At 39.6% G+C, this 15,554-nt stretch overlaps 1 protein-coding gene, 1 long non-coding RNA gene and 1 pseudogene across 10 annotated transcripts in view; 1 reads left to right on the forward strand and 2 right to left on the reverse strand.

Annotated features, from left to right (window-relative positions):
* Positions 1–550: 550 nt before the first annotated feature.
* Positions 551–3,411, reverse strand: LOC119540288 (annotated as a pseudogene).
* A 1,352-nt stretch (positions 3,412–4,763) lies between these two features.
* The window catches only part of MAK (male germ cell associated kinase), a 78,770-nt gene continuing 67,979 nt past the window's right edge, over positions 4,764–15,554 (forward strand). For 7 of the 9 annotated variants that reach the window (XM_037844124.1, XM_037844115.1, XM_037844119.1 and 4 more), the window contains exons 1-2: positions 4,764–4,821; positions 13,892–14,222. In XM_037844124.1, the coding sequence (XP_037700052.1) occupies positions 14,122–14,222 (101 nt within the window). In that variant the 5' untranslated portion in view covers positions 4,764–4,821; positions 13,892–14,121. Of the gene's footprint in view, positions 4,822–4,842; positions 4,983–13,891; positions 14,223–14,890; positions 15,157–15,554 lie in introns of those variants that run through there. The other 2 variants (XM_037844117.1, XM_037844116.1) reach the window with 2 other exon arrangements.
* LOC119540100 lies at positions 5,238–15,193 on the reverse strand. The gene is made up of 3 exons (XR_005218040.1): positions 14,873–15,193; positions 14,252–14,360; positions 5,238–5,254 (listed from the first exon to the last, which is right to left on the reverse strand). It is a non-coding gene; the product is annotated as an uncharacterized LOC119540100 (long non-coding RNA).

The raw sequence follows: 15,554 nt of genomic DNA on the forward strand, positions 1-15,554 counted from the left end.
TTATTCCTAGATGAACCAAAAAACACTTATTTTTGTAGGCTTTCCAGGTTCTGCTGATAATCAAGATGAGGCAGTAGACATAGTCATGGAAATAGACAGAAGAAATCAGACAAATCAGCAGTCAGTATCCATGGCCTCTGATTCTGTCTTGACCATGAAACAGAAATGTTCAACACATACCTGCTAAACAGCTTATGAAGGCATGGGCTCAATAAAGGAATGTAAACAGCAACAACCAGATGTGGAAAAAAGGCATTTGAACTGTAACTTGTTCCTTTAGGTTCATTTGATAAAGACAAAATCTACGCTGAAATCCCTGCTTGGCGAGCTCAGTTTCTCTCACTCTCTGGTAATTCCCTTAACTGTCCAATATAAATTTTAACAACATACATTAAAGTCTTTCTAGTTAAAGGTCAATAGTGAATCTCATTGTAACACTTTATGAAATGCATTCCTTCCTTCCATACCTCGTCAAAATTTATTTCTTCAAAGTACTGATAACTGGACTGGTAACTTGACAATTGGAGCCACAGAGATGATTAATGTTGTGTATAAAATGACTTAACTAAAATAATTCCAGAGTGCCACTAATGGAGAGCATGCAGAAATGAAATGTGGCACTTTCAATGCTACCTTCTGAAAGAACAGACAGGTCTTCAAAGCATGAGAGTTCAAATAGGGGCCCTTTAAATAGGTAGATTATTAATGACAAATGTATTCAATGGGAGACCTATAGGCAAAGATAGTCAGTGATTAAGCAGCCTACATACACCTTACAGTTCTTCCTCCAAATATAAGAGAAAACCTATTTTAAAAGTCTCTTAAGTATTTTCAATAGTTTCTGAATTACCTGTGGGAAGCTCTGACTTAGTTGTATAGAGTTTGATATATGTGTCCACCATCAAATCCAGATCATGTTTTATATCAAAATTTATGTTAAGCAAAGCAAAGTTACTTGACCTTTGGTCTGTCAAAGTGTTCCTCAGGTATGCTTTGAGACACTTTCGTCCATTTTCATAGCATTCATTCTCAACCTTCATCACAGGAAGAATGCATAAGACCTTCAACAAAGCATAAACATTAGGAAAAAACTTGACGTCAGGCAGATGGAGGGCTTCATAAATGGTGGATGGAAGCTCTATATCTTTCCCTCTGTGTTTCCACTTGATTCTCCAACAATGAAGCTCAGCCGAGAGTGTGTCAGGATTGGGTAAGTCACTTCTGTACATGTCAGCGTGGTGTTGCTCCGACATATTGAATTTGAGCTGTCCCATGACAGAGGGTACCAGAGATAAGCATTTAAGAGCTTTGAGGTGCTGTTCTGAGAATATGTCTTTAAGTTCCTGAATAATGTGCTCCACTGTTGGAACACTTAGGGTTTCTTTATAGTAACTTTCAGAGGTTAATTGAGATTCCAGGCTACCTTGCTGAGCTCTGTGGAATTTGCCAGGGAGTTTCATGTGAATATCAAGTTTGGTTGCCAAATTTGTGGCTTCCTGAAACCAAAATTCATGATAAACTTCAATATTTTCCATCACTTCATTTAGTGAATGTAGCACTGCAGTCAAGCTGCTGGCTGCAAAGAAGACATCAGAGGTTTGCCCCTGGAGATTTTTCCCAAAGGCTCTTGTAAAAGATAGGACATTCTTAAGAACAACAATGGTAACAATGAAATCAAAATCTGTTACTGCACTACAGAGTACAAATGCTCGGCCAGCTATGCAGTTATTCCATCTAATATTTGTGTCACTATTTATACCATCTAAACATAAAACAAGTGCTTGCAGGAGTTCCACTAAAGTTTCAAAAGCATCATGCCTTCCTGTCCATTGAGAGTGGCAAATTTCCTTCAGTTCATTAGCCCTTTCTTCATTGCTCTGAAAAAGGACTGAGATTACACTGTCAAGTTCTAAAAGTAGTTGTGGTGATCGATGGAAAAAAGAAGAAACTTCCTCAATCGTTCCGAATGCAACAGATACTCCCATAACAGGCACTGATTTTGCTAACCACATATTTAAGGCACAGGAAGAGCAGAGTGTATAGCTAGCTTGGGAATATTTCTCTAGAAGTCTAGAAGCAACAACTTTCATCTTGGAAGAAAATCCACTGGACACAATGTAAGCCTGTCCACAGCAGTACTCCATGTTTAGCCCCCACTTCTCAGTTATTGTAGTGTGAAATTTCACAGCCAAACTTTCTGCATCAGCTTCATACGGTAGGAAGCCCACAAATTTCTCTCTCAGGTTATGCGATTCATCCACAAACCTCACCAACACTGGCAGGTGCTCTTCCCCTGCTATGTCCACCACATCATCAGTGATAATGGAAAAGAAGTGTGAGTCTCTCACTTCCCTGAGAGTTTCCTCCCGAATGCAGCTCTCACATATCTCTAGCATCTGTTTCTGCTGTGTTTTCCAACGTGTTAACTGCTGTTGTCTCAAAGCGCTTTCTCAGAACCTCTTCACCAGAATTTATTCGGCAATCCAGCAATGCTTGAAAGTTATCAGGAGTAAAGAGACCTTCTGGGAGTTCATCAGCCTCATGCCCATCCAGAGGTATGTTTTGTTTTCCCATAAGAATCAAAATTTCAAATAAAGATTTTAGGTATTCTTTGTTTTCCTTTTCTTCAAGGGTTAAAGGTAAAATATCTTCATCCTGTTCTTCACCCCCTTCTTCTGTATTTGGGTTCTGAGCACTGCTGTTGTTTGTTTCTTTATGTTTTTGTTCCTGTTCAGAAGTTTCATCAATTTTTTTCTGTTTCAGTTTCCTGATTTCATCTTCACTCAATTCTTTAATTCATTTTCTGTGTCTACTATGTGGATTGTTCAAATCACTGGTAAGATCAAATATTGTTGGTATAGCATTATCTTGAAGAACTGTCCTATAAAGGCTCTTTCAATGACTTCACAAGTACCTGCTTCAATTAATTTTGAGAAATAAAATAACCCAATCTTTCTTTAGTTTTCTGATGCCTCTGCAAAAAGTTACAGATCATAGAGGTCTCAAAGTGTTTGGCACATAACCGATAATGTTTTTTTAGCTGATCGGGTGTTTTATCTTCTAAGTCTGCTCTCCTACAATTCTCCACCCACTTCTGGCATCTGGCCGGGTCCTGCGGACACCTGAAGAAGGCCAGGTCGGACTGCGTGCTCTTCCGCGTGCAGTTGGGGGCAGCGCAGAAGTTCGGCATCGTCGCCCACCTGCCAGCCAGCCCAGTCCTCCCCTCCCCGCCTCCTCAGCGCAGCCCGCCAGCCCGCCGGGGCCGGGGAGGGAGCCAGGCCGGCGGGGGGCTAGACAAGGCCGACGCGCCGCGGGGAGGGGCAGGCGGGCGAGAAGCCCCGACTGAAGCTACGTATTCTTAAAGTTAATCTATTCCTGTGGTGTATTCAGGATGGGTCTTAATCCTCTTACTGGAATCCTTTACAAATGGGATGAATAAAGAGAAAGAGAGAGAGAAAGCCACAGGAAGCAAGAAGCTGAAAGCCAGGATACCTGAAAGAGAAGGGAGAGACCAGCAGATGCTTCTATGTGCCTTGCCCTGTGGCAGAGGAGCCAAGGATTGCAGGCAGCTGGTCTTCAGGAAGTTTATTGTTGCCTTGATCATGCCTTGATCCGAACATTTTCTCAGACTCTAACCGTAAGCAAATAAATCCCCATTGCTTAGGCCGAACCATTTCATGGTGTTGCTTAAAACAGCGTAGGAAACTAAAACAGAGGCAAAAGTGGAAGCAGATGATCAGTTAGCAGATGATTGCAATTGGATAGGTGAGAGCTGAAGTTGGCTTGGGCAGGGATGGTGATAGGTGGTGGAGTATTTAAAATGTAATTCTGATCATATCACTCCTTGCTGAATTCCCTGCAAAGGTTTCCCATGACACAGAGAATAAAATCTAAACTCCTGGGCCCTGACTACCTCCTCACTGACCTCATCTGGTCCTATCCTCCCCCTCTCATACACGCCCCTGCTGTTCCCTTTTCTGCGTGGTATCCTTGCCCTGGTCTTTATGTGGCTTGCTCCTTCCATCCCTCAGGTCTTGGCTTAAATGTTCATCCTCAGAAAGACAATGCTGTATCCTCCCAGTACCTAGAACAGAGCCTTGCATGTAGTGGGTGCTCAATGAAGTTTGTCAAATAACTTTATTTTCCCTTTAGCTCCTCTAAAAAAAAAAAAAAAAAAAAATGGGGAGGAGTGATGCCGTTGGTAATGCTTTCATAGAACACAGAACACAGCTGTATACACTGCCCAGCTCTGAATTAATCAAAACACAATCCCAACCAGCACCACCCAGTTTCCTCCAGCCTCCACCCCAATCTGCACCTTGTTTACTTACTTCAGGAGTGATTTACCCCCGTCAAAGGCTAATTCCTCCTCCAGAGCTCTATATCCATACTTGAGGAATTGACTAATATACAGAACTTTAATACAAGACTAGTCTCTGCCCAAGCAGTATACGAGTAAACAAATATAAGCCAGTGGCACACATATGCTCTCTTCTCCTTCTGTCCAGTCTGGGAACCCGATTTTATTAATCAAGACTTTATCGAATGAATCGGAGGGAAAACAAAAAACAAAAGACCCAACAAACCAGCTTCCAACAAAGAACTGGAAAGTTAGTCAAGACTCTTTAGCCCAAAATCTAAAGGGCGGGGAAAACTAGCTCAACAGTTTTCCTTAAGCCCCGCCCCCGGGAGGCGGGCCGGGAGGGGCGTGGCTTTGCCACCAAGGCCACGCCCCCTTCCCGGTGGGGCGTGAGTGCGCCCGGCTGTCGCCTAGGAGATGAAACACGCAAGACGCCGGAGCTTCACAAGGGAGCGAACGAGGTAAGCGGCCGGCGCGGGCAGGTAATCCCGAGCGGGCTGCGGGGCCGCCATCCTCCGTCCGACCCAGCCCAAGCCTGTCCTGCGAGGCCGGCCCGGCATGTCCCCCCGGCGCCCTGTCCTTCCAGGGCCAGCCTCCGCCGAGAACCCGGGCCCAGACGCCGGTAGGGGAGGGACGGAGGGAGGAGGGCCTTGGAGGGGCGGGGCGGCTGGCAGGGGGCGCTGCAGCCCGCCGGTCGGGGCTCCCCGAGGTCCCCTCGACGACACCCTGCCCTCCTAGACCGCGGGTGACGGCGGGGCTTCCAGCTGTCCGAGCGACCCCGCCCCAACCCTCCCACCCCGCTACCTCTGCTGCTGGGGCTTGAGGGGACAGTTCTCTCTGGAGGGAGGGAGCGGCGGGATCGGGTCCGGGAAGACGGTGGAGTTGAGTTCAGAACTGTAGAAAAGCAGAAAGGGAGAAGGAGAAAGATTAATCTGGGTTCAGAGCCATTCTTCGATCGAGGGTCCCAAATGACGCGCGAGTGAAAGCGGGATCTCTGCGCAGGGGGCTCCAAGGAGGCGCCCCGCCGAGCCCACGCAGCGCGGGGGGACGATCCCTTCCCCGCAATCCCCATCACACCCGCCCCGGGAGTCTTTTAAGGGTCCTGATATGCCGAAAAGGATCAGACGATCCACGTAAACACACACTGTTTCTTTACTGCAAATAAGACATTTTAATTTAAGGACAGTGTCAAGCAAGAGTCGAGTGTTGGGGAGTGGGGGAACAATAAAATTGGGTTTTGGTGGTCAGTACTCTCAATTCGAAAAGGAAAGAGATTTGTGATTGTGCTTAGAGAATCTTTTTAAATGAGCAGACACTTGTTCTAATGATAACAGAATTCTCCTAGAAGGAACCAAAAGTTCTGCTACTTATTTAGATCGGAAAAACAACCCATTAAGGCAAAACAGTGATGTGGGCAAAAGTCACTTTCCAGGCTTTTGATCCTCCTTTGTCTCCCCACACCCTCCAGGGGAGAAACGTCCTTCCCCAGAAGGACAGACTATACAAAGCTGGCCTTGGGCAGGGATGTCTGAACTCTTCTTTGGGGTGGTTTTTGGTTTTGCTTTTTAATAATTTGTGAATATTAGCACGGAGCACTGTGCTTTTTTTTTTTTTTTAAAGATATAATCTTTCTTTTCCTCTTTTTAACTGTGCCTCTTAATTTCTGTAAACATATGACTTGGTTAGTTTGAAATCATTGTTCTGTTTTGCTTTTTAAACTTAGTGATTTTTTAAAACATCAATTACCATTTTTGTTTTTGTTTTTTACATTAATGCCAGCTTTGGAGTGGTATCATTTCAGTGTGTTCTATAAAGACAAAGTGAAGACATCCAAAATGTCATCTGTTCAGTGACTGTCAGTCACAAATTTTATCCTCCATTTGCCCTCTATATTAATCTTCTTTAATCCCCTCTTATTCCCTAATTAGCTGGCAGAAGCTGTTGAGAATAACGCTCAAGTGTACAATAATTTTGCACTTAGAGAAACAGTAATTGTGCCCTTAGATAAAAATAAGAACCAGAATGGGAGAAAAATTATAAGGGCACTTATTTAACATAGGTGTGTAACTGAGCCTCTAAAAAAATGCCTTTTTTATTTAAATCAGAATATAAGGTTTGTTTCCCCATAGAAAGGCAATAAATATTGTAGCTTGATTGTAGAAAATTCCAACAGAGTACGTAACAGTTCTGTTAAATTAACTGAGGATCATAGCAGTATTACATTTACTTTGGACTTTGTTTTGTTGTATATATATATAGAAAGAGAGAGATATAAAGATACATATATGTTTTTATGTATTTTATTTTGTGGAAATGAAACAGTATGTATATTCATATTTACATAATTATATATTCATGTATGCAAGAAATTGTTAATATATCCCTGTTTTGCAGAGTTAGCTTTCCACAGGTCAACAGAGAGGAATATTTGTTAACTTGTAGGACAGCACTGTTATTGTTTGTGAACTGAGGACCATAGGAAGTCTATTTTCTTAAATTACATATTCTGGTTTTTGACTAGTAATCAGTTTAGGACCTTGCTGTGCTACACTGATAGAAGTAGTTGTTTACATGCTATCAATGAATAGGTAAATGGGAATAATAAAAGGAATAACTCTCATCTTTGTATCTGTGCCTGTTTACATTAGGCCATTGTCTCTATATTGTCAGGAGGATGGAGGGGACAGCTGAAATGGTCAGTTTCTCACTCCAGGAGAGAAATTTATTTTGTAATTAATCTGGCTCAGAACAGGCTTTTCCAAAGTTTTTGCTTAGGCATGGAGTGTTTAAATTGGTTTTACTTCAAACTAACTGTCAGGGCTCAAACTGAACAGATGCTCACAGAGCCACAGATTGGAACTTTTTATTCCCTGTCATATCCATAATCCTCCCTACTCCATCCCTCCAACAGAAAGAACCTGGAAAACAGCCGCAGTCCTTGTTTGTTCTTCCCCAAACATTAAGTACACTATCCTATAGCATTCCTAAATTTAAACATTTGTGTTTCCACTGTTTATTTGTAAGTTGGTTACTTAGGCTTGGAATGCAGTTTCCACAACAGCTACTGCAAACACTGCTTGGGTTTCTGGGCCTTTGCAGAAAGTTACCACTGGCTGCATGATCCTATGGTGCCAAAAATAGTGGTGCCCATAGAGGATGGCTCTTCCCAGCCCAGGCAGGTGTGATGGCCTTAATATGGAAGAGGAAAAGGAAATTAGCTCCACCACTTCTGCAGGTTGCTGGGCCAACGCAAGGTTAAAGTGTTGACAACTGCTTCTGGCACTGTTTTCTCTCTGAATTTCTGTTCCCACCTCCTCTCCCTACCCTCATGTTACCGGAGGCAGCTCCCTGGTTCATTCCCTTCTCAAGCAATGTGTCCTTTTCCAGAATTGCCTAAATTACTTTCCACCTATCAGGCCCTCAATGCTTGTTGTCCTTGGTGAGGTGTCAACATGAAAATAATTTGATTAAAAACAAACAAACAAAAAGAAGATGCTGTTATCTCATTGAATTTCTTAATTCAATAATTTTCTCTAGGGGAGGTCCAGCGAGAGTCTCTTTCTTCCGTAATCGGCAAGCCCTAACATCTCACACTTTCTTTCCCTTCATGGTTTCTGGCCTCTTTGTTGTTTTTCACAGTGTCCTTCCAGCATATCTAGATGACCCAGCTGTAGCCTTCAGGGTTTAGTCTTGGGGTAGGGAGCAGTACCTTCTGCACTTTCCAGTTACTCAGTAGTGCTTGGTACTTTAGGGGGAGGAGTTGGATTAGGAATCTGAAAGTGGAGGTTGGTGGGCAGTTTAGGTTGTCAGGTAGAGGCTGCATGGTTTGGGAGGAAAGATAGGTGTTTCCTTTAGCTGCATCAGAGGTTGCAAAAGCCAGCCCCATTTCATAAGAACAGGTTGTTTATAAGTTTATAAAAAGCACAAATAGCTTCAGACCTAATGCAAGTATTGGACTGACTTCATCACTGATTCTCTGGCTGATCATTGGTGGGACATTTAGTCCTTCTGTGTTTTTTACAACCTTACTGACATGGTGGATGGGATGGCCTTTTAGACAAATGCATTCTCTAAATTGTCACTTAACTGGAAAGGATCAGGAAACCAATGGAGAGCACAGTTCCTTAAGGGAGACAGGTGTTTGTCATCTTAAATAAGGTAACTAGAAAAGAATGCAAAGCAATTTAATATGCTGGTAGTAAATGACAAAAGGCTGATTAAAGAAAATGCTAAATGAGCAAAAGAAATATATTTTAGTTCAGACTTTGTTCAATCAGAGCATGTAGCACAAAACAAAATAAGCAACCCCAAAGATATTTCAAAATTACATTTGCTTATAGAGATTGAAGAAATGTTAATGGCAGATATCTGTTTGGGTCAGGAACCAGGTAGAGAGGTGTTGCCTTTTTCTGCAATAATGCCTTACTGTTTACAATCAGTGTCTATAATGTAAAAAAAACCACTTACAAAAAACTCTTCATTTGCAGAGCAAATGAAGAAACATTTACTGGCAATTTTTCAGGCCATTAGCTCAGACTTAAGCTGTGAAAAATTAAGAAATCTCTGAACAGAAATTGCAGCTACTGTGCTGTCCTCCTTTTTGAGACTCCAGGCCCAGAGTTAGCATAGTCTAAATTGTTTCACATGTGCTTTTGAAGGGCTTTCTATCTGTATGAAGATAAATGATAAATTAATACACATCCTCTGTTATTTAAAAGCCCCACGGATTCTTCCAAAGTGTCCTGTGAACAATGACATTCCTTCATATAGGAAAACAACATAGTTTTACTTTATTTTCCTGCACATGTTGATGTTTAAGCCTATTTCTGGAAGCCCTAGGTACTATGATGTCCACAACATATCCTCGTTGGTCCTAAATTTCTGCACATTAGAGAAGCAATTTCTATGATTTTATTTTGTGGGAATGAGATGGTACTACAGCAAGAGAAAAATAATCTTTGAATGAAGCATCAAATTATAAAGGCATTTAAAAACAAAGTATGTTTATTTTAATGGTGCCAAGCATTTTGTTACCATCTTTAACTAAGCATAAAGCCTCCTAACAGAATGATGATTTTTAAAATCAGAATAAGAATGATGAATAGGTATGCAAGGAGAAACAGTTGATTGAAATGCAGAACTAAAATAAAACAATTGGAGGGAACTACTGAACTTTGTTGTAAAACTAAAGCCATGTTTTGTTTGGTTTTCCTTTCATTGCAATGATAAAATCAGAACCTATTGAAGCCTTAAAGGTATCTAAATGTAACAGGTCCACAATCCCTTAACTGCACTTTTGTAATCCAAAAAGCTCTAGAAATGAAAGTTCTTTTCTTTTGGAGCACATGGCTAACAAACCCAAAAGGCATAGGCCATTTAAAGTCTCCATTTATTTTACTTTTTATACATTTTTCTGCAGATATATTAAAGCACTACTTGGAGATGTTATATAATGTGTGGTATATGTGCCATACTGCTTTTCTAAAATATGAACATTTCTGAATTCCACACCACATCCAGGAGTTTCACATGAGGGATCATGGGCCTGTACAAAATTCTCTATGTCAACACCACTCCTATGTGACTCCTTAATAAATATCATGGTTCCATTCTGCTCAATCAGATAATGGCCACTCCTGATGGCATGACACAAACCGGAAAATGAGTTAGGAAGGGGAAAGGTTTAACTTTGATGAGTATACTGCCCAAAGGACAACTTGCAAAATCACCCTCCTGAGTCCTTTCTGAAGGAACCCTGGATTCATTCCTTTTGAGATTCAAAGAGATGATATAAGGCAATCTACTTTATACATTTATTTACCTTTCATAAAATCAACATTTAAAATAAATTTCTTGGTCACTAATGTCATAAGGAAAAATCATCTATAGTCACTGTACACATAAACTTGGTATTACTTTATGCCTTACTTTAAATTTGTAGCTGGTCATGTACTTGAAAATCGTATAACCACATGACAACTAATGTAATACCTGATAATAGACTGGATCCTTGTATTGGAGGAAAAAAAAGTTATAACTTATATGATTGAGTGAACTGACAAAATTAGAATGTGAAGGGTGCATTAAAATATTGTATTAATGTTAAATGGAGGTAAAGGGCCATGATGTATGAAAATTAACCCTAAATGTTTCAGAAAAAGAAAATTTTACGAGTTTGTGAGTATAAAGAGTATACAAATGATAAGGAAAATGGGGCAAAATATTAACAATAGGTAAATGTGGGTTCTTTGTGTATTCTCTGTGTTCTTTGTACTTTTTTTTTTTGCAACTTACTTTTAAGCTTTAAATTATTTCTAAATTAAAAGTTTAAAACACAAAAATTAAAAGGCCTATACATTAGAAGAGGATACTAAAAACATCAACAAAATAAAACACAAATGCAAAAAAAACCCCCAACTCTGTAACTCAAGCTCTGCCAACATCAGTCTGATGCTAGCTCACAAGCAATAACAAGCAAATCATTAGTTCTTATTTCCATTTGAGAGAAATTTAATCAATTTCTGTTAAAGGGAAATTCAAAATAGAAGTATATATACATGTTGTTACAAGTATTCATGGATATTTGTCCAAAATTATGTCTATATTATAATTTCTAATCATAGTGCTTCTCTTAGGGGTGTTAGTTTTCTGTGGCTTTTGGCTTTGGTCAACACCTTTACTAACTTTACTGCCCAGAGAGAGTGTCACCTCTGATTCTAAGTCAGCAAAGACTTCCAGGCATGGCTTCCAGCAGAATCGGGCAGAATCAGCCTTGCATTAGATCTTGAACTAGGTCTTGTACCACCCTCCACTATAACTTTGGGCATGTCAGTTAATAATTCTGGACTTGTCATTTGTCTGACTGCATTACAGAATTTTGGGCAGCCTTACATAAGCATACTCTGGAAAGTTTTGTATTATGTGTTATGGAATGTAATTATTGAAAAACTGGAAATGACAGGGAGTCTGCAGGAGTTTTCTTTTGCTGTTTTAAAGATGACTGATGCTTGGCATTGTTTTCAGAGTACATGAGCAGTTGCTCAGTTCTCAACATGTATTATCTTGTGATTAGGCATTATAAGTAAATATCGATTGCAGTCTCCTCTCCATGAAGGAAAGCACCTGTAATCTATTAGTATAGAGGCTTTTATATCAATTATATAACCATTTTACAGTTAAGAGGGGAAAAGGCACTTAGGACCCTTGCTCTGTTTAGTGTTTGTTTTTGCTTTGGTAATAAATGACCCTGTAACCACAATGCTCTATTTCTCACTCCCATCACCATTTGGCGGCCATTGGCAGTGGTGCTGCTCCTTTTTCACCTGAAGAGAGCCCAAGATCTGTGGCTTCTGGCCCATCTGCTAACTCTCCATTGGCCAGGGCAAGTCAGATGACCAAGTGGAGCGGTGCTCCTGTGTGCACACCTACCTACCACAGTGGGGCGCTGCACGTCACATGCCACGGACAGGGTGGAAGGAGCCTCTCATCCAAAGGCAGAAAATAACTAGGCACAGTTATGCTTATTCAGTCATTTGCTTAAATATATTTCTGTACTTCCAATAAAAATAAACACGCAACAATTAGAGGAAATGATTGGCCATCAAATGAGAGTTTTGAGCTTAATGCCAGCTTTAATGTTCTGTGATTCGTTTTTGGAATACTTGGAAGATTATACCATTTCATATAATTGGGTTCCTTTCTTAAAAGTGTTATGGGGAATTATGTTGATGGGTTTTGCTTTGGTGTACTGTATTCATTGTGTGAAAGAGCAGGATCCTTGAGGATGAAGCTAGATGAGGTCTCCACTGACAAATTTAGCTCCACAAACCACCACTAAACTGGAGGACTTGGGAGCACTGAGAGGCACTGGCCCAGGGTGACATGGGCCACTCTTTTACCTGGCACTTGTAGGAGGGCCACTGGGGCAAAATGTGCCATCATGAGGAAATGGTAAGAAAATGCAGTTTTATTAAACTTTGATTTTGGTTTGTGTTTTTGAGCCTTTTCAGTTTTAAGAGTGCCTTTGTGTCTGTTCTGTGTGTCTGTGACTGTGGGTTTTTTTTGATGCTGTAATAATTGCAGAACTCCATGTATAAGTATAAGGGTGTGTATGTGTGTCTGTGTGTGTGTGTAGGTGTTCAAAGTGTTAGGAAAATGCACAAACATAGACTAATGGAATCTTTGAGCCAGAATGCCCTCGGTTGTGTTAGCTCAAGTGTTCAATAGATTAAAGGCTTTGCCAGAATGCAGGGAGTTGGAGACTGGGCTGAGATTCAAACCTCAGTCCCCTTTTTCCCAATCCCAGGGCTCTTTACAATTTAATGAAACACAGCTTTCCAAAATGTTCAGGTTCTGTCTCTTGAATTTCCTCTTAAGTATTCATATACAATCTCAAATACACACAAATATGTAAATGTAGTTTTACATTTCTTATTTCCTTTTATGAATTAGTACTTGATAAGCTTTCTTAGTTTGTAAAATAAAATAGCATGCTATTTAAATAGAATATGAAATTCTTTTATGATGCTCTTCTCTTCATATAAAACACCAGTTAGCTTTCTACTTAACTTACCTGATTTAGGTACTTGTATTCTACAGGGAATTTACAAAGAGCATAATTTTAAATTCAGTGTGCCAAATGAAATATGATGCAAAAATTGACTAAAAGAATGAAAAATGTAAGATTTGCCAAGGTGTAGTTTGCAGTACCATAGATTATATTCAATAAAATGTAAATCATGCATATCAATAAGCCAATATTCATTTAGCATTCATAGGATAAACAGCACAATGCCATATAAATGAAGGATTAAATAAATGAGTATAAAGAGTCTATTATAAAAAAGTTTATTATGTGTGAACTTCATTTCACATAGCACAAATGATTTCCTGACAAAAATTTAACACATTCATATTTATACTATTTGTAATTTCCCCTGTACTCTAGGTTGCCAGTAAATGTGTTTTTTCCAAACTTTGTTGAAGAGACATGAAAGGATTATAAGTATATTTGAAATTCACTATTTTGATTATGTACATACTTCTGTGTTAAGTCACTGGGGACAGCCTTTTGGCAGTTTCCTATTCTTAAGAATATTTTAAATATCCATTTTAACATTAAGAGAACTGTGGAGTGTAATCATGTGGCAAAACATCTGAAGAACAGTCGGGCTTCTGGGACTCTACAATATTTGCCTCTATTTTTTTTGAAAGTAAATTTTGTTGTTTATCTAAGAATTAAGTATATTGAGATAAGATCCAGTGTAGAAGACTTTTCAGTTATAGGATTATTTCCTCCTTCTCTCTCTGCATGTGTACCATGCTTTGGTGAAGCACTGATGTTTTCGCTCTGATGTTTTTGCTCACACACACAGACAGAGATCAGTATTATCTTTGAATAGGCACAATAGCACATTTTTGGAGCTAGGGGAAGGCTCCAGTAGAGTGTAAGCCTGAAGAGCAAAGAGATGTAAATGTTTTAAAGAAACTCTTTAATGAACATTTGTTTTATTCTTGTTTTGTTTTTTATAGGGTGTTCATAAGAATGGGAGCACTGTTTCCTTGCCAGATCCCTAACTGCTGTGTCTCATGAACCTACATAATCTCGGAGACAAGTCAGTATTTAATGATGACAAAACTTATCACCAGTCTAACAACCATGGTCTGAGGGCAAAACGGAATAAAAATAAAGAAGCATTTAAATTTCTATTCAAGAAGGAAGTCGTTTCAGTCAACCATTTCTGCTGCACTATTTTTCCACAATGAACCGATATACAACTATGAGACAGTTGGGAGATGGAACCTACGGAAGTGTCCTTATGGGCAAGAGCAATGAATCCGGAGAGCTGGTGGCCATCAAAAGGTACCATTGTGCTGCAAGGCAAAACTTACCTTTAAAATTCTGATCTTGATTTCCCTTTGCTTGCTTGAGAATATAGACAAACACAGAGAGAGGTCTAGTTTAGTCCTCAGGGCAATTTGGACAGTGTAGAATGCCATTCTGGAAAAAATATTACCAAAAAGGAATTCTGGTGATCCTTGTGTATAATATTTTAATTTCCTAGTTTGTCCAGCTACACTGATGAGCCAAAAATTGTAAGTGCTCCTCTTATTCTGCATAATAAATTTGTCTGAAAGTGAAGGTATAATTTTTTGAATGTTTTTAGAATATAAAGTTGAACTTTTAGAGTACAGAGTAAAGCTTACTTCTTTAAAACAACAGGTCTCAAATCAGATGTTATTCATAATGTCAAATTATGTTTTGTTTTTTTTTAAGATTTTTAAAATAACTTTTTTTTTTCAAACTTTTAATTGTGCAGTATAGAAAACTGAAAAGCAAAAGAAGCAAACACTCAAATTATGTTCTGAATGGCATATGGTATTTTCCTGGGTCTAGCAATTAAATAGAATTATATTTTATTTTTAATTTACTGTATTAGTTCTCTACTACTGCATTACAAATTAGCCCAAAACTTAGTGGCTTAAAACATGAACAAATATTTATGAATTCACAAGGTTTCTGTGGATCAGGAATTCAGGAATGGCGAAGTGGATGGTTCTGGCTTGGGATCTCTCCTGAGCCAGGTACTGGCCAAGATTACAGTCTTCGGAAGGCTTGACTGGGGCTGGAGGATCCGCTTCCGAGATGGCTCACTCACCTGGTTGGCAAGTTGGTACCCAGTTCCTCCTCACATGCACCTCTCCAGAGGGATTCTTGAGTGTCCTCCTGACCTGGCAGCTGACTTTCACCAGAGTGGGTCTTAGAAACTGGCTACTACACTCACCAAGTGAGGAAGGTCTGAAATTTAAGTGCTTTGACATATGTTTATCAAATATTAAAAGTTTAAATGTAATACTCTAAAATATATTTAAGGAAATAATGTTTTAAAACATTTTTAAAATAGCCATTATTATCAATTATTAGCAACAACTGACATGAAATATTTACTGAATGGGCTTAATATAATATCATACCCGTTCATGATTAAAAAAAAAAAAAAACTCTTAGCAAATAGGAATAAAAGGAAACTTCCCTAGCCAGATAAAACCTATATAATTCATCATCTTAATGTAAGATATTGGTGCCCCTACTGATCAAGAGTGCCCTGAAGATCCTAACTAATACACTGAGAGACAAAAGAAAGGAGGTATTAGACAAAATGAGAAAGTATCATCCTTATTTGTAGATTAAGTA

Source organism: Choloepus didactylus, chromosome 7 (assembly GCF_015220235.1).
Source record: "Choloepus didactylus isolate mChoDid1 chromosome 7, mChoDid1.pri, whole genome shotgun sequence".
Classification (NCBI taxonomy): domain Eukaryota; kingdom Metazoa; phylum Chordata; class Mammalia; order Pilosa; family Megalonychidae; genus Choloepus; species Choloepus didactylus.